This window comes from Canis lupus, chromosome 30, assembly GCF_003254725.2.
Source record: "Canis lupus dingo isolate Sandy chromosome 30, ASM325472v2, whole genome shotgun sequence".
In the NCBI taxonomy this organism is placed as follows: domain Eukaryota; kingdom Metazoa; phylum Chordata; class Mammalia; order Carnivora; family Canidae; genus Canis; species Canis lupus.
Window position 1 is genome coordinate 23,816,284 of NC_064272.1, and position 24,541 is coordinate 23,840,824.

Here is a 24,541-nt window from a genome sequence, read left to right on the forward strand (position 1 = left end):
ATGTAATACATATGTAGTTATTGCTACTTATTACCCAAGAACTCCCATTAAAGATTTTCTATGATAAGGAGTCTTATAACAACAGCCTACTATTTCTATCCTGCTTTCTTTATCAGCAATGACAAAATAATTAAAGTAATAAAAACAAAAATAAAAATACATGTTGTGGAAAATACCCCAAGCCATTTTTTCATGTGTGCATAAAGCCTTTCACATACATATATGTATATATATATTTTAATATTTTATTTACTTGAGAGAGAAAGAGATAGAGGGAATGGGGGGGGAACAGAGGGAGAGAAAGAATCAGGCTCACCACTGAGCAGGGACTTACCCCCCACCCCCACCCACCCCATGTGGGGCTCAATCCCAGGACACCAAGATCATGAACTGAGCCAAAGGCAGAAGCTTAACTGACTGAGCCACCTAGGCACCCCAATATATTTTTAAGTTTTATTTAAACTTTATTAAAATTCTGTTTTATTTTAAAAGAATCTCAAACTTACAGAAAAGTTGCTAATACAAAGGACTTTGTAAAATCTGGAATTATCTGAGAGTAAATTGCTAGCATGACGCCCTATTATATACCTAAACATTTTAGCATATAGTTTCTACAACATAAGGGGTTTTCCAAATAACCACAACACAATCATCCAAATCAGTAAATTAGCACTGATAAATTACTACCATTTAATCCTCAGACCCCAATCACATTTTACCATTTGTCACAATACCATCCAATCAGAATTACGTGGCGCATTTAGCTGCTGTGTTTCTCTAGTCTCCTGCAATCTGGAAAAGTTCCACAGTCTTTTTCAGTTTATATAACCCTAACCGTTTTGAAGATTATAGGCCAGTTATTTAGTACTGGAATGTCCCTCAATTTGGGTTTCTTGGATGTGTCCCTATGAGTAGATTTGGTCATATTTAGTAAGATCACAGAAGCGATGGCTGTGTTGTTCTCATTGCATCCTATCAGGAGACACACTTTTTTTTATCTCATTACTTACTTATGGCTAACTTGATCACTTGGTTAAGGTGTTATCTGCCTAACTTCACCACAAAGATACTCTTTTTTATAGTCAATGAGTACTTTGTAGGGACATAACTTGGAGCTATAGAGATATCACGTTCTTCATCAAACTTTCAATTTAGTCATTTCATTCATTATTATTCCCCCATTTGCTCACTTTGGCACAATACGTTATTATTCCCTCAGGGTTTCCTATTTTACTCAACAGGTTATAATCTGTTACTATCATACTGTGTCTTTTGAACACGTCCCTATCAGTCTTTGAACACTTAACTTTCTGACACAATTAATTCTAGCTTTATCTTGTTCTTTCCCTGTTCCAACCCTGGAATCAGCCATTTCTCCAAGGAGCTTTGGTTCCCTTTACAACTGCCCCTCCTATGTAGATACCCTCCTTATAACTCTTGTACTCTGATATCCCCAAGCCAGTTGCCCCTCCAGCAAGGTGTCCTTCTTACCTTGCTTGGGCTTTAATATCTCATATTGGTCTTCTTCCCCATTCCATACCCTCCCTACTCTGCTCAGGCTCTAACACTCTGCTCCGTGCCATGACAGCTCCCCACACCTAGCATGGATGCCTACCTTCCTTGCCCTCATCTAATGGCTTTAGGAATTTACTGTTCAGAAAGGGAGAAGGTAAGATATAATGCAATTCAGCCTTATTGCTGAAGATTAGATTTTTCAAAAGAAGCTAACAAATCTCAATTTTTATGTGAAATCTATTTTTAAATGCTGGCACCTCACTCAAAATTTCTAAAAACAATATACAGACAATACAAGACATGTTTACAGAGCTGGATCTTGCTTGGAAACCACAAGTTTATAATCTACTTTTCAAGGCCACTTTTTGTATCCTACTGAGATTGCCAGAGAATCTTCTAAAATTTTCTTTTGTTTTCAACAGAAAATAATTTCCAGAGCATCGCCCTCCCTAGGATTCTTTAGGATATTTCCTTTCCCTTGTGACATATATTTTCCATAGTCTATATGTACAGCCTCTGTCCTGTCCCTATCATCCAGAGCTTTTTAAATATGGCACCTAATGAAGTAGAACCTTTTTCTCCCTCCACTGTCTGCATTTCTGACACTCTGACCCAATAAAATACATAAAGAACTGAAATCACCAGTCTGTACTAATACAAGTGTTCTTCCTGCACTATACCAGTGGTTCTCCTTGGCTGCACATTAGAATCACCTAGAAAGCTTTTAAAACTCAAGATACTCAAACCAAATCCCAGCACCAAAGAGATGGGACTATGATATCAATAATTTTCTTAAAGCTGCCCAGATTATTCCATTATGCAGCTAAGACAGAACCACTGGTCTCAAACTTTCTTTATTAAGGGCCAAACAACAAATATTTTAGGCTTGTCTCTGTCAAACTACTCATTTCTGCCATTCTAGAACAAAGGCCACCACACGTAACACGCAAATAAGTGTGGCTGTATTTTTTTTTCCCAAAAAACACCATTTATAAAAACCAAGAGCAGACTGGATTTGACCCATGGGCCATCGTCTGTCAACCTGTTCTATACCCACATACAGGATATTGGTTTGGAATCTATACCTAAATGGATAGCATCCAACACTAACTCTTCAGTTCTAAATCTCTATCCTACCTGCCTGAGAATTTTCAGAGAAACTGAGTATATATGAGAGGCTGTAGAAAGAGAGAGTGCTATGCCTGGGAAAAGGTGCTCAAATCATCAGCACTCACATGCTAAAGGGATACTCCTATCACTGAGTTAGATCTAAGAATTATCTAACATGCTTATTAAAACACAGATTCTCAGGCCACAACTCTACAAATTCCAATTCAGTTTTTCTGATGGAGGGCCCAAGAAACTGCATCTTAAATAAGCACACCAATGATGCAGATGAGTGCCTCTTACTCAGTGTAGACATGCTGGCACTGTGGTATGCAACCATTCTGAGGAATAGAGGAAATCTGGCATTCCCAGCCCTTATCCATCCAGTGCCAGTAGAGCCCTTGAGTTACTTTGACAATTACTATACATTCCCAAATTCCCTCTGGGGAGGAAGTATAACATCCCATGTGATCCAATCCATAAGCACAAAGGATCAATGGTTTTCCTACTACTTTCAGGCTGATGGCTAGCTACAGGACCTGTATGTCTATTCATTCCTCTAACACATTTCCTTTCTTCCAGTCTTCCCTGTTCAAAATCAATTTCACATGGTCACCAGTGTTACAACTACTAAAATATGGAACTGACTATGCCATTCCTCTATGTAAAATCCTTCTTCAAAAGCTTCCCACCAAGAATCTCTAAAACCATTAAACAGGAGAGAGAAAAAAAACAAATCTTAAGCACAATAAAGTACCACAAAGTATAGATATGATTCCACATATATGACTGTAGAAAACAGAAGTATATTATATTCCACTTTAGAATATCTCTATCTCTATCTATCTATCTATCTATCTATCTATCTATCTATCTATCTATCATCGGTGCCTGGGTGGCTCAGTCAGTTGAGTGACCAACTGTTGGTTTCAGCCCAGGTCATGATCTCAGGGTCTTGAGATTGAGCCCTATGTTGGGCTCTGTACTAGGTGCAAAGCCTGCTAAAGATTCTTTCTCTCCTCCCCTCTCTCTCTGCCCCTCCCCACGCTTTCTCTCAAAAAAAATTCTTGAAATGGTATTGTTTCTGAAGAATACACAAAAAAATTATCTTGAGAAGACTGGGCCTCACAGGGAAAAGGTGGCTTATTTTTCAAAGCATTACTTTGTCCAAAAAAAAAAAAAAAAGGCATTACTTTGTCAATTAAAAAAAAAAAGGATAATCACACTTTCAAAAGGAAAAATGTAAAAACAAAACATTTTTTATTTAAAAAAAATTCATACTTATGTGACTTCTTAGGTGCTCCCTATTCATAAAACATCCATCTGACCCTCTACTAGTCCTTAAGAATTTAGTTTTGGCATCACCTTCTTCAAAAGATATTCCCTAATTAGGTCTTCCATATTTTCTATGAAAACACCAGGCAGAAATGAAATTTCTGTGTTCTTGTCTTCTCTAATCCAAACTGGACTATAAGCTCCCTGAATTTATATCCTATAAACTCGGCATCTATCCCACAAAAAAAGTACCTGTTGGGACTAGTTATTACAGGTAAATCACTATTCCAAATACCAACTTTCTTAGGCATTTCTAAATAGCTCATTTGTTTTTTTCTAGATTACCCATACATAGAAATAATGTAACAAGGCTCTTACAGAGTAAAAAATGGTGATTTTGATATCTGATACTAGTTTTTTAGTACTAAAAAGTCTTAAATGCAAGTAGTATGACAGTAACAAAAGCAGGTAAGAGAGAAACCCTAGATTTAGTAATGGTTATAACCGTAGAAAACAAAAGTCAAAAGTTGAAGGTCCAGTTGAGATCAGTAGACATTTACTAAAATACAGTACCCAGGCCCTTAAGAACTTTCAGTCCCTTTTAGCAGTGTTCCTGGACTTCCTCCAAATATTACAGGTAACTACATATCTCAAAACCCCACAGCTTGAGATGTTTTAGTGACAATGACAGCAGCTCTTCAGAGTTTAGTGTGTGGGGAAATGAAACATCACAGTGGTGAGAAGACGGCAAGAAACACTAAACAAAACAATGGTGTACTTGAGATTATAGTAAATATGGCCACCTTTGGAGAAGGGTATTTTTTAATGCTCCCTTTAAAAGAAAATTATCATAGAATTGGTTAAATGTGAAATTGCTTTTCTCTTTTATACATGTTATAAAATCGGAGGAAAGAATACCAAACCAGGCTAATAAATGAAAAATATGTGTTTCATCTTTAAGAAAAGATCACAATTTATCCACTTGCTAGAATCTGAAAGGAGAGCCATCATTTACTCAACAAACACTTAATGAGTATAAATTATGCACCAACCCTTGCCTTTATAGATAAAAGGGTGATAAGTGAAACTTCAGAGACAAAGATAACCAAAAGGTTAAAATACAGCCTTGCAGTTACCAAGCACTAAATCAAGCCTAAGAAAATAATCTACATAGGAAACAGACAGATTTTATTCAACACAGTCATTTACATAGCTGACTCTTGATTTTGGCTCAGGTTGGGGTTCTGAGATCGAGCCCTGAGGCAAGCCCCACACTCAGCGCACAGTCTGCTTCTTTCCCTCTCTCTCCCTCTACCTCCTCTCCTCTTGTGAGTACGCACATGCATGCACACTCTCCTTCTAAAATAAATAAATAAAATCTTTTAAAAAATCTACAGAAAAACTCAACCATGTAATTTTTTCAGTGAATGTTTCAGCGTCTGACAACTCACTCTCAGCAAATGCACTCAACTTCCTCTGGCTCACAGAGTCTTCTTGGACCCACCACTCCTGTGGTGATCCTGGTTTTGCTGTCCCGTGGCGGCAGAAAGCTTTGCTTCTATCCTTCAGAATATAATGTTGTCTAGACTCAATGTTCTTCCAACCCGCAACACCCCCATGGGCCACCCCTCACAGCAATCTGCCAAGCAGAAAGCAACTGGCCACTAATCTCTTAATTACTCTAAGCACAGTCCCAGCCAGCAGGATAAAATACCACTGAGAGAAACCTGATGATATTACAGCTTCAAAGTTAAGATAATATGCACAATTTTTATTCTTTTCCATATAAATTATGACATTTAAGAAATCTGCTTCATTCATCTAGCAAATATATACTGAATCCTTACCATATGCTAAGCCCTGTAACAATACTGCAGTTTTGTTGCTCAAGTTTCACAAGTGACAGCTATGTGGCCTATTCTATTAGGCTATGAAGAAGGTCCACACCCCAACCTCCATTTTAGCCTCTGAGAATGACAGAGTAGAAAATCTGTCATAAGCCTTTGAACAAGGAGTCCTTACACTACAGAGACTAAAATAATGGTTCCCAAACTTAAGCATGCACCATCGCAGTACTACTGACGTGGTGGCTCCAAGTGAGGCCTGAGAATTTGCATTTCTATCAAGTTCCCAGACAATGCTGCTGCTGCTGGTCAGGGGACTACACTTTGAGATCCAATGCTCTAGATTAGGCATTGGCAAACATTTCCTCTAAAAGGTCAGATAAGTATTTTAGATTTGGGGAGCCACACAGTCTTTGTTGCAACTACTCTAAGTACAAAAGCAGCCACAGAAAATATATAAATGAATGGGTGTGGTCGTGTTCCCATAAACCATTATTTATGGACAATGAAATCTGAATTTCATAATTTGCAATGGAACATTATTTCAATTTTTTTTCAACTACTTAAAAAATGTGAAGCCATTCTTAGCCTGTGAGCCATACAAAAACAGGCAGTGGGTTAGATCTGGCTCTTAAGTCATAGTTTGCTGACTCCCTGGTTCTAGATGAATGGTTGGTTCTCAGTCCTGGCACCTCACCAGAAAGAGCTAAAGAGCTTTTAAAAGACCCAGATACTTAAGCCTTGAGATTCTGAATTAATTAGTCTAAACCCTAATTAATGAACAACCAGGAATAAGAATTACTGATCTTAACCAATGTTCCCCCAAGTAACTTCTAAGGATATTTAGGGTTTAATAAGCCTTTCATGAATAAAGGTTTCTGGGGTCAGGTAAGCTTGGAAATGAAATCTAAGCTTAAAAAAAATCTAAATGACTTTTTTTTTTTACTACAGGACTTTATCAATATTCTCATAAGTATCTAAAAGGGGACTATAGTATGCAATGTTTCCCAGATCCATTTGTCCACAAAACCTATGGTTCTAGCGTTTCATGAAGAACTCCGGAAACAATAGCTTCAATCTTTCATAAAAAATAAGAGATACTTAATACTTGGGGTTCATAAAGTTACAACAAAATATGAGAGAAGAAATTCATTTAAAAGTGAGAGATACAATTGATTCTTATCAAAATAATAAAAAAGAAAAACTCCTGATAAATCTAAATAAATTAAGAAGAAAAGAGCCACAAAATAATAGGAAATTATTTTTAAAAAGATAGAGAGGGGAACCTGCATGGCTTAGTCAATTAAGTGTGTGACTCTTGATTTTGGCTCAGGTCATGATCTCAGGGTCATGAGATTGAGCCTGATATCAGGCTCAGTGCTAGGCATGGAGACTGCTTGAGATTCTCTCTCCCCCTCTGCCCCTCCCCCCACCCATGCTCCGTATCTTTCTTGAATATATAAATAAAAAGATGGAGAAATACAATGATAAATTTGAAAAAAATTAAAGTCAAAGATGGTTTTCTACATCAAACCTAATACAAAACATGTAGAAAATATGAACACATTAATAACTATGGAAAAAAGTGAAAAAGAATTACCAATGCCCTCAACCCCATTTTTTAATAAAGGAGATAAGGATGGAGGGTCTCAACAGATTTCTCGGGGAGTGCTCTCAAACTTTTGAAGGACTAGATGACTCCTTGATAAATCCAAAGGCTGTTTATCATTATCTCCTTACCAAACACATTGCAAGCACTCAGCAAATATACCAAACGTATTTTTTTTTTAAACACATTCAAATTATTACCAAAAACAATCTTTCCCAGAAAAAAAAGTAAGTTTTCTCACATCATTTCCATGATAGCAGCAGCAGTCAGTACCACATACCCTGAAAAGTATGAAATTGTTCAGGTTCTTCTTACTCTATGCTATCTGAGGAGAAAAGTTGCCAGAGTATGCTACAGAAAGGAGACAAAGCCACTGGCCCCAATGGAAAGGAAAGTTAGTGAAACTAATCATCCTCCCTTTCACAGCTTCTTACACCATGGCATCCTAGTAACCTAGCTTATTACTAACTAGAAGGACACTTTCCTAACATGATGAAAGACGAAAGCATGAAGTATTCATGAACAAAATAAACTCTGCTATGCAAGTGAACTCTGCATAGGGCACTAATGAGACAAATAGCTTCTAAGAAACTGGATTTTTGTTATCTTACTGTTTGGCCTGGGAATGCCCACAAATGCAGCAATAGCCTTGTGATACTCTCCAAGTATTATGAACCACACTATCTGAAACAGTGGCATGGGAATGTCAAGAGTGATATAAAATGAAAGAATTCTACACTCACTCAAGGCAAACTTGCATAAACCTAAAAGTGCATATACCTAAAAGTGCCTGATTAATCAAGTTTCAGAACACAAGACTTCATGTTGTTAAGTCATTGTAAGAAGCATTTCACTAAATCCTCAAATCTAAATATGAATAAAGATTTTATTTTTTTAAAGATTTTATTTATTTGACAGAGGAAGAGAAAGCACAAGCAGGGGGAGCAGCAGGCAGAGGGAGTAGCAGGCTCCTCACTGAGCAAGGAGCCTGATGTGGGGCTTGATCGCAGGGCCAAAGGCAGACACTTAATGAACTGAGCCACCCGGGCACCCCTGAAAAAAGGTTTTAAAAATACTTTTAGGGGCATCCGGGTAGCTTAGTCAGTTAAGCATCAGACTCTTGATCTCAGCTCAAGTCTTGATCTCAGGGTCATGATGAGTTCAAGCCTTGTGTTGGGATATATGCTGGGTATGCTGGGCATGGAGCACACTTTAAAAACAAAACAAAACAAAACTGGGATTAAAAAATAATACTTTTGAAAAATCATTTCCATTAAATATTTTTAAATGGTAATGAATGAGCTTTTGATATGCTAAATAAAAGGAGTCAAAATTAGAGATAATGGAAAAAAGCAAAAAAAATACTATTTTTAGATATGATTCGCTATCTAGAAAACCTAAAATATCTGGCACAACATATACTCAACAGAATATAACTCTTGAGATCTCCATTACCAGATTACTTTTTTAAATATACTGTCCTCTATAGTTGACAAGTATACCAGATCTCAACTTACTCTTATTAGAGATAATTGGGGGGGGGGGGATTGGACTGAAATGAAAAGAGGGAAGTACAGGGGCAAGAAAGGTAAGCTACTTGAAGTCACAGAACTGACAAATGCCAGAGGACGATATGAATCCTTGCATAATTTCCAAGCCTATATACTCTTTCCATTTAACAACGTGCCAAAGGCACCTTTAGCTTAATGGATATTTTTTTTAATAGCACAGGAGTACGAAAATGAGTAACATGCTTTAAGGAGATCTAAGTCAACTGACCCCTTTTTTGGTTTAAAACCTAGGTCTCCTAGGGGTACCTGGCAGGCTCAGTAGGCAGGCAGAGCATGCAACTCTTGATTCAGGGTCGTGAATTCAAGCCCCATGTTGGACAGAGAGCTTAATTTAAAAAAAAAAAAATTTTAAGTATTCTCTAAAAATAAATACATCCCAGGCCTCCTAAATCTAGGTTCGATGATCCTTCTACCTCACAATCATTGTGTATCTAAAAACCATATATTCTAACATGCAAAGTATTATTCTTCTTATGTATAATAAATGCCATTTTTAAAAGATGGACTGATTGACAGACTGATTTGAGAGAGAGAGAGAGAGAGCGTGTATGAGCACATACAGGGGCAGGAAGGGGGACCAAATGGAGAGGGAGAAGAAGAGAAGCAGACTTGCTGCTGAGCACAGAGTCTACTTGGGGTTCCATCTCACAACTCCGAGATCATGACGTGAGCTAAAATCAAGAATCAGAGGCTCAACCAACTAAGCCACCCAGGTGCCCCAATAAATGCCATTTTAATACTGGAAATAATTCCAAAGTTTTTATTATAAATGTTATTACAAGAGTACCAAAAAGAGGACAACCCGCAGATGACTTTTTTTGTGCTTTCAAGGTATCCTCAAGTCCTGAACACATACAAAAAATGTAAGGAACAGTTTGGGAATGGGGGAAGGGAGGAGGAACCGAGTTCTAAGTCAATTTCCAAAGCAAACTCATTCAATTCAGATATAGCACATGCTCAAATATATCACTTGCAAATTTCCTACTGATATTTTAATGTAATCACTTAGAAACATGAATATTTAAGTGAATTCAGATAGTCATTCTCAGCAATCTTTTAAGAAAATTTCAGGTAATTCAACATCTGTACAGCTTAGAGAAATGTGAGCTTAAAAATAATATAGTTCAGTGGATTTATGCCAGAAGAACATCCATAATCATTAACAAATCTGCAAAAGGCTCTGTATCAGATCTTAACTGTTCAACATTTCCGATCACTGACAAGATAAAGACCAAGAAATTATATTGAAACAGCAGAAAAAATCTTCAGAAAATCACCAATTTCCTTTTCATATCTCCTGTTCAGCAAAGTAGCTGTCATATTGAGGCAAGGGAGAAATATAAAAAGCAAGCAAGGCTTTCCGAAACAACTTAAGGAAAATGCCCTAATAATAAAATGCCCTAATAATAAAATGCCCTTTTTTCTTTTTCCAAAGAAAAAAGGAACCCATTGAGGAGAAGAACAGGGGAGCAGAGTAAAACAGAAGGCTCCCATCATCTACCAACTAATCTATGAGCAATACACATGCAGAGATTCTGATCACTTTAAAAGAAAATAATACGCAGGGATAGCTGAACTTTAAAAATCATTCTTCCAAAAAATTCTAGGATAAATAAGAAAGAAGTGATTTTCTTATAACACTGGTGACTGCTGGCCAAGTAAAATTACAATAAAACCATGTTAAGATAAGGTTTCTTTATAAATAAAAACTGTACTTACCACAATCCATTCAGCAATGTTTTCATAGAGTTCTGGACTAAAAATTGCTTTTTTAAGCCTAGCTAGAGGACCATCAGCATCTACTAATCTACACCGCATGAAAACATCACAGTAGCCTCTAAAATCATTGCAAGGAGATCCAGGTTGCAAGGTGATGGTTCGACCAACGAAGTGCATATTCCACCGGGAAGACCCTGTACTGGCACAAGTTGATGGATCCACTGGAAAAGAAGTGCCAAATATAAGTTGAAGATCAGATTTCCTACCAAGCTAGCTGGGGAGAGAGGGAGGAAAGGAAAAAACTGCCTAAAATTATTACCATGACATGTTATACAGACTTTCATTGGTTAGGCTAGATAACACCACTGGTAATTTGCCTGAAGCATGCAATATAAACAAATAGCCAGTAACTCTTGACTTAGTTCCTACAATGGCTTTAAAACTAACAGTGTTTATATTAATTATTGCCATAAAGTTGGCAGGTTTTTGTCTAGCTTATCATTTTTAAAACACTGTAGGGACCATAATACTAGAAATACAATGCTAAGCCACATTTAAAACTATCCAAAGAGGATTGGTATAGGCAGAAATTATCTGTCCAAACTGTATATCAAAGTTTAATGCTTAAAATTTAGGGAAAAAAAGGGTGCCTGACTGGCTCAGTCAGCAGACCATGCAACCCTTGATCTCAGGGTTGTGAGTTCAAGCCCCACATTGGGTACAGAGATTACTAAAAAAAAACTCTAAAAAAATTTAGGAGAAAATTAGGTTTTAAAATAGATTTCATATTTTGTATTTTAAAAGCCTTACTCTTCTTCATACAGCAGACATGGCATAATTCCTTATCATCTTTGCCATCTGAACTGGCACAAGTACACTCCTCCAAGCCATATTTCTCACAGATAGAACCTGCACATTGCTGAAAGGAAAATAAAAAAAACAGTTATTTAATCCCTATACAGTCAAACGTATTGCTCAGAGTAACAGATATACACCTTTGATGCTGAACAATTAGGTAGAAATACAAATGGAAAAAAAAAAGCATAGATTAGTTTCAGAAATGGATCATATAAACAAACCTGAAAAAGAGTTAAGTGTAAATAAGGTAGCAAATCTTTAAAGAAACGTCAATTTAAAAAAAATCTAAACAAAAAAAAAAAACCCAGAAAGATTAGATGTGCATCAATTTTACACTGGTTATTATGACTCCTTTATGAGAGGAGAAAAATGAAATCTCCCTCATGTAAAGGAAAGCAAATATTTAGCCAAGAAAGCTTTAAAGGCTTCACATTCAGATAAAATGACCAGAAAAGTTCTTTCATGTAGGCTGTTAAAATACTAATTTATAAAACTCAAAAGCAGTACAAAGTCATATGCTTAGCTGTATAATTATTTTTCTCTAGAGACTATCAAACACATGCAGTGGAGGGGATCCCTGGCTGGCTCAGCAGTTTAGCACCTGCCTTCAGCCTAGGGTGTGATCCTGGAGTCCCGGGATCAAGTCCCACATCAGGCTCCCTGCATGGAGCCTGCTTCTCCCTCTGCTTTTGTCTCTGCTTCTCTCCCTGTCTCTCATGAATAAATAAATAAAAACTTTAAAAAAGAAACAAAAACACATGCAGTGGAAAGATGAAAGTTAAGTCAGTAACTTAAATGCCACCAGGCACTTATGCCACATGATACATTCATGGCTTTATGGGGAAACAAACAGGGATATTATTGAAACAGGAACCAGGATCAATTACTGTAACTTTGCAGCTTTAGGTAACAATTATTCTGAACAAGTAGGTTTTATAAAACTAAATAAAAAGCATATAAATCAAATGCTTACCCCATTAATGCATACTTGTGTATGCCGATTACAGTCTGTAAAGTTTGGTTTAGGATCAGAGGCTGGGCAGAGAGCTGTGATGCCATTACATATTCCTTCTTTTGCACAGTCTGAATCATCCCGACACTTCTCAGTTTTTGATTTGAATGCACACTGTGCTGTACAACAGGGACCTTGACTTGGGCTAGAATAAACATTAAAGCAATTAAAGAAAATCACTAGCATATTTCCTATATACATAGATATGGTCCTGATTTTTAAATCATAAATCTCATCTTTTAAAGATGAGTATAAAACTAGTATAAAACTTCAAATTCTGGACTAAGAGGCTACTAAATTTCATATTCCATAAATGGAAAAAAGTGACCGTCTTGTTTTTATAATCAAGGCATACTATATTCATTATTCTTATTCTACTTGAGTGAAAGGCTGTAATAGAAAATGGATTTAATATGAGGTGAATTATCAGTGTGTTTCATAGTTATATCATACATTAGTCAATTCATCAGTTTTTTTCACATTTATAAATGTGCTAAAATCAAACTAGGATACATAGACCATTTAAAAAGTACTGCACAAACAATATTCTATTGTTTATTATCTACCATTACTAAAGTAATTTTGATAAGTGAAATAATTATATGACACTAAGTTATAAGAGTCTATGAAATCAGTATTACCTAAATATTTAAATTTAAGATCCTAAATATATGGATGACAATCACATTTTTACGTTAGGAACTAAATAGTGTATATTTTATTGAGCATCTTTGCCTGTTTTTTTCTTTTAACACCTACAATTACAAGTAGCTCAATCTGCCAACCATAATAAATTCATCAATGCTATGCCAGAAAAATAAACAAGACAATAGCAAATAAAGACGAAGTTTCAAAACCATATGCATCTCTTAATGTCAGTTTTAAATTGGTCATAACTGTCTTCGGGTGACCAGTGGCAGCATGAGCACTACTGGAATGGGCAGCGTACCTGCACTGCTTCCCAGGCTTCAGCTTGCATTTTTTCCCCTCTGGTTGGTTTGCATCATAGCAGCACTCATCTTTACACTGGTCACTATAGCCACAATCACATTCTTCACCTTGCTCTACCATCCCATTTCCACAAATAGGTTGGCCAGATTCTGAGGAAAATCAATAAAACAAAGTAAGCACTGTTTGCACACATTAATTTGACTTAAAATCCACAAACTTTAGAGCCTCATAACAAAGGGAGAAAGGATAATTTGATGAATACAATAAGGAGAACAAACTAGGAATCTCAAAATTAGAAGACCTAAATTCAATTCTAACAGTGGTTCAGCCATTAACTAGCAATGTGGCCTTGGGCAAGTTACTTGCCTTTTTGGGGGCCTCAGTTTCATAATCTGTAAAGAGTTTTGCCATTATAGTCCCCTCTAAAGTCCCTTCTGGAAGTGGTAACATTCTATTTAGGCCATGCCACATTGAATTTTATTTACATTACATAAATATGAATCAAGGCAGTGTTTCATCAGCCAGAAAAAAAAATAAATCTTTTGTGTTAACAGAAAATTTCAAAAATTTCAAACATACACAGAAGTAGTAAAAGAGTAAGTATAATTGAACTCCCATGGACCAATCACTTAGCTTTAACAACTATCAACAATATGCTATAAACAATTCCACTTAACCTATTCATTTGTTCTTGTAAATACTCCAGGATGAATCTAAGAGATACAAGTTTTTTCTTTTTTAAATCTAACCATAATAGCATTATTAAATCTAACAAAATTAACAATATGCCTAATAGCATCTAAAAGCCAATCCATGTTCAATTTCCTCAACTGTCTTTTTACAACTGGTTTATTTGAACCAAGTTTCGCACAAGGATCCTCAACCCATGGTTTGCTTTTAGTTGATATGTCTTAAGTTCTTTTAATATGTAACATCCTCCCACCCCCACCTATTTTTACACTATTTATTTGTTACAGAAATTGGGTCATTTTGTCAACAGAATTTCCCACATTGTCTTTGGCTGACTGTATCCTAGTCAGTAAATAATTTTTTTTAATGTACATTAATTTGCTCCTCAGCTAAATCCAAGTTCCTTAAAGGAACTACATATTATTTATATCTTTGTATTCCCAAGGAGGCTAACAGTATTGGGTCAAATCTTGATTCATTAAGATTAGATAGTCTGGTTTAAGCACAGTGAATAATTTTAGAGAAACTTTTATGCTCTCTCTTGAAGTTCTTGAATTTTGTCAATGGGGTTTTAAATCAGAAGAGGAATGCTACTCTTTATAAGATCAGGAAAAATCACAGAACTTTAGCATCTTCAGGAAAATGACAAAAATCAAATGTCTTCACTTTCTGGAAAAGAAAACCAACTTCCAGAGAGTCTGTGACTTGCCAGAAACCATATGCCCCAGTATGAGCAAATCGAAGACCAAACCCAGGTTTCCGGGATCTAAAATCTGGTGCTCTTCTCTTTCTGCTATGTCAAATCAATGTGGGAAACAGTTGTAGCACAGGCTTCAAGCTGAGAACTGAATAAATACAAGGGAACACATCTCAAACACATGAACCCAACACAAGGCACATGTGAATGCAACCTATTGTAGAAAGACTAGCTTTATATTTAGAAAGTTCATTCTTACCGTTAACCATATCAAATATTAAAGGAAATCTTACAGCTAACTCAAGTTCTAGCCATCTCTTTCATTTTATACCACCTCTTCTGTTCTCTAAAACTAGAAGCACGCACATGGACATATACAGTAAGTAATAATGACTTTATCATTTTTCTCCCAAATTATACATCCTATGAATTCTGAAATGATTATTACTAGACTTTAGAATAAAGTCAGAAAATCTCTGAGGCAATATTTACTACACACTGGTTTTTATCTCATATAGAAATATTGCTTTAAATAAGCTAGAACATGTAGAAAAGGTGCTGTTTAAATGCAAAAATGTATTTGATACATCTCATTATAATTTAAGAAATAAATCTCCTTACCATAATACCTATAAAACAATATGTTCATTTTTTTTTTTAAAGACAACTTCAATCAGAAACCTTGTTGTGAAAACCCAGTTTACAAGTTAAGATCTATATAGCACTTCTACATTAATATGTTTTAGAAAACAGTGATATAACAATAAGAAAAAATGATAGCATCAATATAATTTAAATCTGCCCTTTTGAAATAAATAGAAGGCCTTAAAGGAAAAAGCCAGTCAATATGAGTAAAAATTGAAATTTGGGCCTGGTCAAAATTTAATTTTTACCCTGAGAAAGGTTCTGTGAAGAGAATAAAACAGCAAGCTACAGACTGGGAGAAAATATGTGCAGATCAATATCTGACAAATGAATAGTATGTAGACTATATAAAGAATTTTCAAAACTCAACAGAAAAAAACAAAATCCAGTAAGAAACAGCCAAGAAACATGGACATTTCACCAAAAATATACAGATGGTAAATAAGCACATGAAAAGATGAACATCTTTAGTCATCAGAAAAATACAAACTACAACCACAACCACAAAATATTACTATATACCTATCAGAATAGATCAAACAAAAACAATAAAAATGCCAAAAGCTGGCAAGGATGCAGAGAAATGAGAGCACTTACACACTGCTGATAGGAATCTAAAATAATATAGCCACCCCAGAAAACACTTTGACAGTTTTGTATAAATAAGAGCAAACAATTACTTTATGATCAACTGGATTCCAGGGCATTTATCCTAGAGAAATGAAAACTTATGTTCACATAAAAAAGCTGTATACAAATGTTTACAGCTGCTTTATTTATTCATAATAGCCAGAAACTGAAAACGGCCCAGATAGCCTTTAACAGGTGCATAAACTTTCTAAATATAAAGCTAGTCTTTCTGGAATAGTTTGGATTCAAATACACCTTGTGTTGGGTTCATGTGTTTGAGATGTGTTCTGCTGTATGTACTGAGTTCTCAGTTTGAAGCCTATGCTACAACTGTAAACAAACTGTGGTACATACACACCATGGAATACTACTCAGCAATAAAAACAAACTCCCGATATAGGCAACAATTTGAATGAATCTTCAGGGAATTCTGAATGAAAAAAGCGAACTCAAAGGTTACATATTCTATGACTACATTTTAGAGTGACAAAATTTTAGAAATAAAGAATGCTTTAGTAGGGCAGGTGAGGGGATACCAGGAGAGAGGTAGGTGTTTTGCCCTCAAACTTATTTTGGTGAAACAGGACAGAGATCCAAACAAACATAATACAGGGTAGAATATTTAGAACATATTAAATGCCACAAGAGACACATAATAGATGAACAGATAAACAAAATGGGGTAGTATCCATACAATGGAATATTATTCAGCCATAATAAGAATGGCATTCTGATACCTGCTACAATTTGAATGATTCTTGCAAGTTTTACGCTAAGTGAAATAAGCCACACACAGAAGGCCAAATATTATATGATCCCATCTCTATGAGATACCTAGAACAGGCAAATTCATAAGAAAAAATAGATTAGAGGTTACCAAGTAGGAAGAGAGGGTAACAGGAGTTACTGCCTAATGATTACAGAACTTCTATCTGGAGAGATGAAAAAGTTTGGAAATGGGTGGTGGTAATGACTGTATTTATCACTGTGAATGTACTTAATGCCACTGAATTGTAACTTAAAGTTAGTTTAGATACAAATTTTGTATATTTTTATTTATTTTTATTTCTATTATACATATTTTGTATCTTTTTCTTTACCATAAGGCAAAAAACAATTTCACAGCAGCTTTATTCATATTAGCCCTAACCTGAAGAGCCCAGGTGTTCATCAATAGGAGAGTGGATGAGCAAAGTGTGATATATTCATACAATGCAATATTCACTACTCAGCAATAAAATAGAACATTAATGATGAATCTCAAAACACGCTGAGTGAAAGCAGCCTTCCACAAAAGATATAAACCATATGAAATAAATACTTATATGAAGTAAAACAAGCAAAACTGCTCTACAGTGAAATATATCAGAATAATGGCAATTCTCAGAATTGCCTCTGAGTATCTGTTGGGGGCAGAAATTGACTGGGAAGGGAAATGAAACAACTTTCTGGGGTGTCAGAAATATTCTGTATCTTGAAAGGTGCATAGGATACACAGGTAAATGCATTTGTCAAAGTTCATTGGTAGACTGACTTACTGTGCAACATTTTACTTATGTTAAAAAAAAAAAACAAAAGAACCAAAAACAATATTGGACTTTAGTTAATTATATAGGCTGAAGTGTTTAAGGGTGAAGCATACTGATGTCTACAATCCACTTTAAATTGCAACAACAACAACAAAAAAAGGGATTGAGGGATGGATAAATTATAAATAACTGATAAAGTAAATACAGCAAACTTTTAATAGTTATGAAATATAGGTGGTAGGTGCATGAGTGTGTCAAGTTTTCTGAATGTTTGAAAATATATGTTGGGAAAACATACGTACCAACAAAACAGTTGTTTCTCTTCTTCTCAAGAACTTGGCTTATATTTCTAATACTACAGAGTGAGAATTTATTGTTGTTAAGTTTGTCCCCGGATGTTGCTCTTGCATACATGATGTAATTGCCATTTTCTTTTTGTCCTAAATTCTTAGATTCTCCTGGAGTGCACTCTGTTCCAGAATCATGCTGCCAAACAGAATATAGAGTTTCATAAACAGGAAGTAAAATAAGATTTTCAGGTCATCTGATTAAATGTAATTTTCTCACAAAAAGAACAACAGAAGCTTGTAGACTCCTCTAAAAAGATCCTACAATTGCTTTAGACTGTGAGAAGGAAAACAATTTGCCGCTCTTTAGGGGTCACTGTCTTAGCAGGGAAGGAAAAATGAGTGAAGGTCTAGCCACAACAATTAACAGCTCTGTAAATAGGGAGTAGAATGGAGGACAAACCACCATAAAGTCCATCAAAAATAAGCTCTCCAGGGACACCATTACTATGACTAGTTCAGAGAAGACAAGAGGGGAAAGACAGGAAACAAAAGAGAATGGCACAAGGCTAAGTACATACAAGATAGTCATCTAAGAGAGCTGACTTATTAACTTGTGCATAAGAAAGATAAGTAAAAGGTATTTTTTGGAAGATTGATTATGTATGTATATATGTATTAATAAAGGAGAGAGAGAGAGGGCAGCTCTGGTGGCCCAGCGGTTTAGCGTCGCCTTCAGCCTAGGGTGTGATCGGGTCCCACATTGGGCTCCCTGCATGGAGCCTGCTTCTCCCTCTGCCTGTGTCTCTGCCTCTGTGTGTGTGTGTCTGTCGTGAATAAATAAATAAAATCCTTAAAAAAAAAGGGAGAGGGGAGTTGGGGGAAGGAAGAAGGAGGGAGGGAAGGAGGGAACCTAAAGCCGACTCCACACTAAGCACAGAGCCCAACAAGGGACTGGATCCCACAACAAAGTCAATATACTTCCATGACCAGCCCTGTGATCAACTAACAGACTACTACCAGACCACAGAAGCAACCTTGCCTTCCCTCCTCCCCAGGAGATACGCATTTAAGAAAACAACCAACCAACTTCACAATGCTCCTCAAACAACAATTCAGAACAATGTCAGAAAGGGGAAAATACTTGGGTCCTAGAGTAGCAATCCTATTTAATTAAACTGTGATTTGAATATGTAATAATTCTACCCTCCAGAAAGAAAGAATGCCTGAGGGTATGGTATCATGTTTCTTCTCAGAGCCCATCAAAATCCTTCAAATTAGAAGCAACTATTTTTTTTTTAAGATTCTATTCTTTTTTTTTTTAAAGTAATCTCTACACCCAACATGGGGTTAGAACTCATGAAGAGTTTCATACTCTTCCAACTGAACCAACCAGGCGCTCCCTGAAGCAACTATTAAAAATAGGACCTCTACAATCACATTTATTCTTCTGGTACCTCTTGCTGTTCTCCTGAACCTAGATTTAGCATTTAACAACTCTTTACTATTCTCCAATATTGCCTTGCTTTATGTTTTCATTCTACAGAATTCAATTTGGTTTATGATAACATAGGACACTAGAGTTATTCTCAGCATTAGAACTTTAGAAAAAGAAACAAAACATCCCAATACTGTATACCTCTTGATATTATCACAGAATATTTTTATTTTTTAAAGATTTTATTTATTTATTCATGAGAGACACAGAGAGAGAGAGAGAGAGAGAGAGAGAGAGAGAGAGAGAGTGGTAGAGACACAGGCAGAGGGAGAAGCAGGCTCCCTGCAGGGAGCCAGATGTGGGACACAATTCTGGGACTCCAGGATCACGACCTGGGCTGAAGGCAACGCTAAACCGCTGAACCACCCGGGCTGCCCCACAGAGTATTTTTAATTCAAAAAATATTGTGTCCAATATTATACAAGGAACTAAAAATATAAATATGAATTTAAGTACTATCTCTAGCCCTCAAAAGCCTATATTCTATTTAAAAGAGAACGCATATTTTGATATCACTGGCTCTCTGCCCGATAAATCCATTACAGGTATCACTAATGAGGGTGCCTGGCCAGCTCAGTTGGTGAATATGCAACTTTTGACCTCAGGGTCATGAGGCAAAGAGCTGGTCTGCTTGCTTGATTATATACATACATAAACAAACAGGTATCACTAATCAGTTACTACTTTATTAGCCCAGAGGATATTGTAATGGACATGAATAATTACTATTAATATTTTGGTCTACTTCTTGACTTGTACCTAGTCATATCATATTTTAATATGAAATTTGAACTATACCACTTATACAGTTATATACATGGTTTCTTTCAGCTTAACAGTATAAGGCAAGCACTGATTTTTAAATGACTGCAGAGCATTCCAGGATACTTTCCTACAGTGAGGCCATTTGCGCTGCTTAAAACTTTTTGTTATTAATAAATAAACCTGCAATGGATACATTTTTAATACAAATAAATCTTTGACAGATTCTGCATTTTTCTTAGTTGGATTCCCAGAGGTAGAGTTTCTGAGTTAAAAGGTCAAATACTTTAAGAGTCTTTATACATAGTGACAAATGACTGACAAAAGTACTCTAACAATTTACATTATATAACAAGATGGATCAAGATTTCAGTAGGCAGAGATGGGAAGGAATCGGCTTCCTGGCAGAAAGAATTTTAAAGGACTATAAATTACTTAATTTGACAGAAGAGGGCCGTTAACACTGGAAATATACTTGAACCCAAATGATGGAAAACTCTAAATGCTAAGATAAGGAAACTATATCAGCGATTATCAGCAGGTACAGGAAGCAAGATTGTAAACTGAAGTGACATGATCAAAACAATCAGAACTATAACCTAGGCAAAGATTAATTTGGTAAGAGCAAACATTGTAACTTTCATGCTGAGAGATAGAAACTTGTCTCATTTATGATTACAACTTCCCAAGACAAAGCTTACAACAGAAGTGCAATAAAAATTTGAGGGAGGAAAAATAAAATATAAGAGATAGTGTGAACCACTCAGAGAGAAAGTAACCCTGACACAGTACAGATATACAACAGGAGAGATAAAGACAGATTTCAGATAACGATGTCAAGGGAGACAGGCTCAGGAATTTATAGTTCTGGCTGCTATTACTATTAAATTATTTATAAATACTTACTAAGCACTACTATGGATATATGGTAGTGTAAATAATATGCATAGAAGAATGAGGTATGATTGAGCATAGTACAGTCATTAAAAGTAGTCAGTATGAGGAAAAGAAGCAGGGTAGGCAAAGAATGTGAACCAACTTGTCCATTAAACAAAAAGCTGTAATACAAAATTAATATATTAAAAAAGGGGATCCCTGGGTGGCTCAGCAGTTTAGAGCCTGCCTTTGGCCTAGGGCACGATCCTGGAGTCCCGGGATCGAGTCCCATGTCGGGCTCCCGGCATGGAGCCTGCTTCTCCCTCCTCCTGTGTCTCTGCCTCTCTCTCTCTCTCTCTCTCTCTCTCTGTCGATCATTAATAAATAAATAAATCTTTATATAAATATATATTAAAAAATATTTCTAGCAACTGGGTAGGGAAGAGATTAGACAGGAAATGAAGAGAGAACAGATTAGATTCCCTACTCTAAGGGTGGTCTGCAGACCAGGGGCAGCTACAGCACCACCTAGGAGTGTTTTAGAAATGCAGAAACTGGGGCACCTGGGTGGCTCAGTCAGTTAAGCATCCAACTCTTGATCTCAGCTCAGGTCTTAATCTCAGGGTTGAGAGTTCAAGCCCCACACTGCAGCCTACTTAAAATAATAAATGCAGGAACTTGCCATCCCCTCAATGGAATCTGTATTTTAAGATCCTTGGCAATTTGTATGCACATTAAAATTTGGGAGGCCCTAGCCTAAAGGATAGAGAAGTAACTGAAGGGTACTACAACTCCCCTAATAAGTGTTGGAATCAAGGGGACTGGAGAGAAAAAACATTCACTTGCCGTTGGAAAAAAACCAAACTGACCATAAGTAATAGTTCTCTGCTCATCTCTACAATTTCAGTTACTCTTTTAAAGAACAGATCACACCACGTGGGTGCCTGGGTGGCTTAGTAGGTTAAGTGTCTGTCTTCAGCTCAGGTCATGATCCTGGGATCCTGGGATCCTGGGATCAAGCCCAGACAGCGCCAGGCCCAGACAGCGCCAGTCTTCCCACTCAGTGGGGAGTCTGCTTCCCCCCCCTCCTGTTACTCAGGCTCACACACTCAAGTTAAAAAAAAAAAAAAAGGAACTGATCACATAATATATATTTGTTGCAAAGTATATATTAAACCTCTAGTGAGAAAAAAAATACATCAAGCTCAAGTACAAAACAAATGAAAAGATCACAAAAGTACTCAAGAGGTAGAGAGATTAAACTATTTAAATAGTTTATCCAAGAGATGCCTGGGTGGCACAGCGGTTGAGCATCTGCCTTTGGCTCAAGGCATGATCCCAGGATCTGGGATCAAGTCCCGCATTGGGCTCCTTGCAGGGAGACTGCTTCTCCCTCTAGCTGTATCTCTGCGCCTCTCTCAATATCTCTCTCTTTCTCTCTGTGCCTCTTGTTAATAATTAGATAAAATCTTTAAAAATAAATAAATGAATGAACGGTTTATCCAAGAGTACTGATAATAATCTATCCATTTCTGAGTGCCTAGGTGGCTCAGTTGGTTAAGCATCTGCCTTCAGCTCAGGTCATGATCCCAGGGTCCTAGCACAGAGTTCCAAATCAGGCTCCCTCCTCAGCTGCTCCCTCTCCCTCTGCCCCTCCCTGCTGCTTGTGCGCTCTCTCTCTCAAATAAATAAAATCTTAAAAAAAATTATCTAGCAATTTCTGATAGGGACTTATAAGAAGATGCAAATTAGTGAGATGGCACTTCCATTTTAAAAACTGGGAGAAAATCAGAGAAATACATTTGAGGATTTTAAGCTCCAACTATATAATCTTTTTCTAAACTCACAAAAATTTCCATTTTTTACAAGTGATATGGTACAGGTAAAACGAATTACGTATAGTTGTCAAATATTTTCCCAAGTTTGTTTTTTAATAAGCCCTACCAGAATCACAGAGTCTATCCTTCAGTAGTTTCTATTTCTGTGTGCATTAATCCTTAGGTCACTTGAAAATATGATGGACCAAGTATTAAATGACACCAAAGAATTGTTAATTTTGTCAAGTATCATAATCACATTTATAGTTATTTAAGAAAAGGTCTAGTTTTTTAGGGATGTATACTGAAGTATGTGAAGATGAGTAAATTCCCTTCTAATACAGCATCAGGGACCTGAGACAGAGCCCCACCAGGGGCTTCATGCTGGGGGTGGAGCCTGCTTAAGATTCTCTCTCCAGCTCCCTCTGCTTCCCCCCACCCCTGCCCTGGCCCAGCTCACATTTGTGCAAAATGACAATGAAAAGTGATCCTCATTCAACAGATATTTGAATGACTCATGTACTAGGCACTGTTCTAGGACTAGCAGGCAGAGAAGGGATTAAACAGACAAAATTCCTTGCCTTCATAGAATCCTGCACTGTTGTGCTTACTCTTTTCATTTAACTCACAAATATTCTATCTTCCTCCTTTTCAGTAGTGTCAAGTACATTACTGTGTTCTAATATAAAAAAAAACTAGCCAGTCAACTACATTTCAATGAAAAAAAAAAAAAAACAAGCATCCATATGTATTTGTTTTCAATGTAAACAAACAAATCACTCAATATAAAAGTTAATAACTTTTAAAAATCTAATAATTAGGCAATACTTACTGGAGATCCAAAGTTATGTCCAACTTCATGAGCAAAAGTAATGTGAGAGACTTTGGGAGGTACATGAGATCCATAATTCTGAACAGTAATAATTCCAGTGTTTAAGGACTTCTTCTTACCATCTGAATATAGCTTACTTTTTTCACATATTCCTCCAGAGCTTCCTAATTCAAAATAAAAGATGGCTAAATTAGCATCTATTTACTCCCAAAATAATTTTCTAATATATGCTATATTAAATTAAAATATTTTATATATCCTACATATATCAAATACTCAAAAGTTTCTTTAGTCCAAGGTTAGGAAGACATTTCAAATAGAAGTTTTAATGGTACACATAAAGAAACTCCCAGGACTTAATATAAGGCTCTTCAGAAAATGTTCTTCATGATTGAAATATTTCCCAATTTTTTCTCTCATTAATTTATCAATACAAATATTTAAGTTTCTGCTAAATTTGAATACATCCATATTTATACTGTCAAAACCTATACCTTCTCATTTAAAAAAAAAAACAACTTAGGGACACCTGGGTGGCTCAGTAGTTGAGCATCTGCCTTCGGTTCAGGGCGTGATCCCAGGATCCTGGTTCGAGTCCCACATCGGGCTCCTTGCACAGAGCCAGCCTCTCCCTCTACCTATGTCTCTGTGTCTTTCATGAATAAATAAAATCTTTAAACAAACAAACAAAAAAGCCAGCTTAATTTAAATGAAAGTGGAACAAAATATTCTTGAGTAGATTCTGAGGAAGTCACTTGTACAAATAATAGTAGTAATGCTCAGGAGTATGTGATTCACTATCTTGACAGGCAATATA

General features: G+C 36.3%; 1 protein-coding gene across 1 annotated transcript in view; it reads right to left on the minus strand.

The window, feature by feature from the left end:
* The window catches only part of ADAM10 (ADAM metallopeptidase domain 10), a 126,904-nt gene that overhangs the window by 5,351 nt on the left and 97,012 nt on the right, over nt 1-24,541 (minus strand). The window contains exons 9-14 of the mRNA XM_025472659.3: nt 23,725-23,888; nt 17,955-18,138; nt 13,460-13,610; nt 12,472-12,655; nt 11,451-11,559; nt 10,641-10,861 (exon numbers count right to left, since the gene is read on the minus strand). Coding sequence (XP_025328444.1) covers nt 10,641-10,861; nt 11,451-11,559; nt 12,472-12,655; nt 13,460-13,610; nt 17,955-18,138; nt 23,725-23,888 — 1,013 coding nt within the window. The remainder of the gene's footprint in view (nt 1-10,640; nt 10,862-11,450; nt 11,560-12,471; nt 12,656-13,459; nt 13,611-17,954; nt 18,139-23,724; nt 23,889-24,541) is intronic.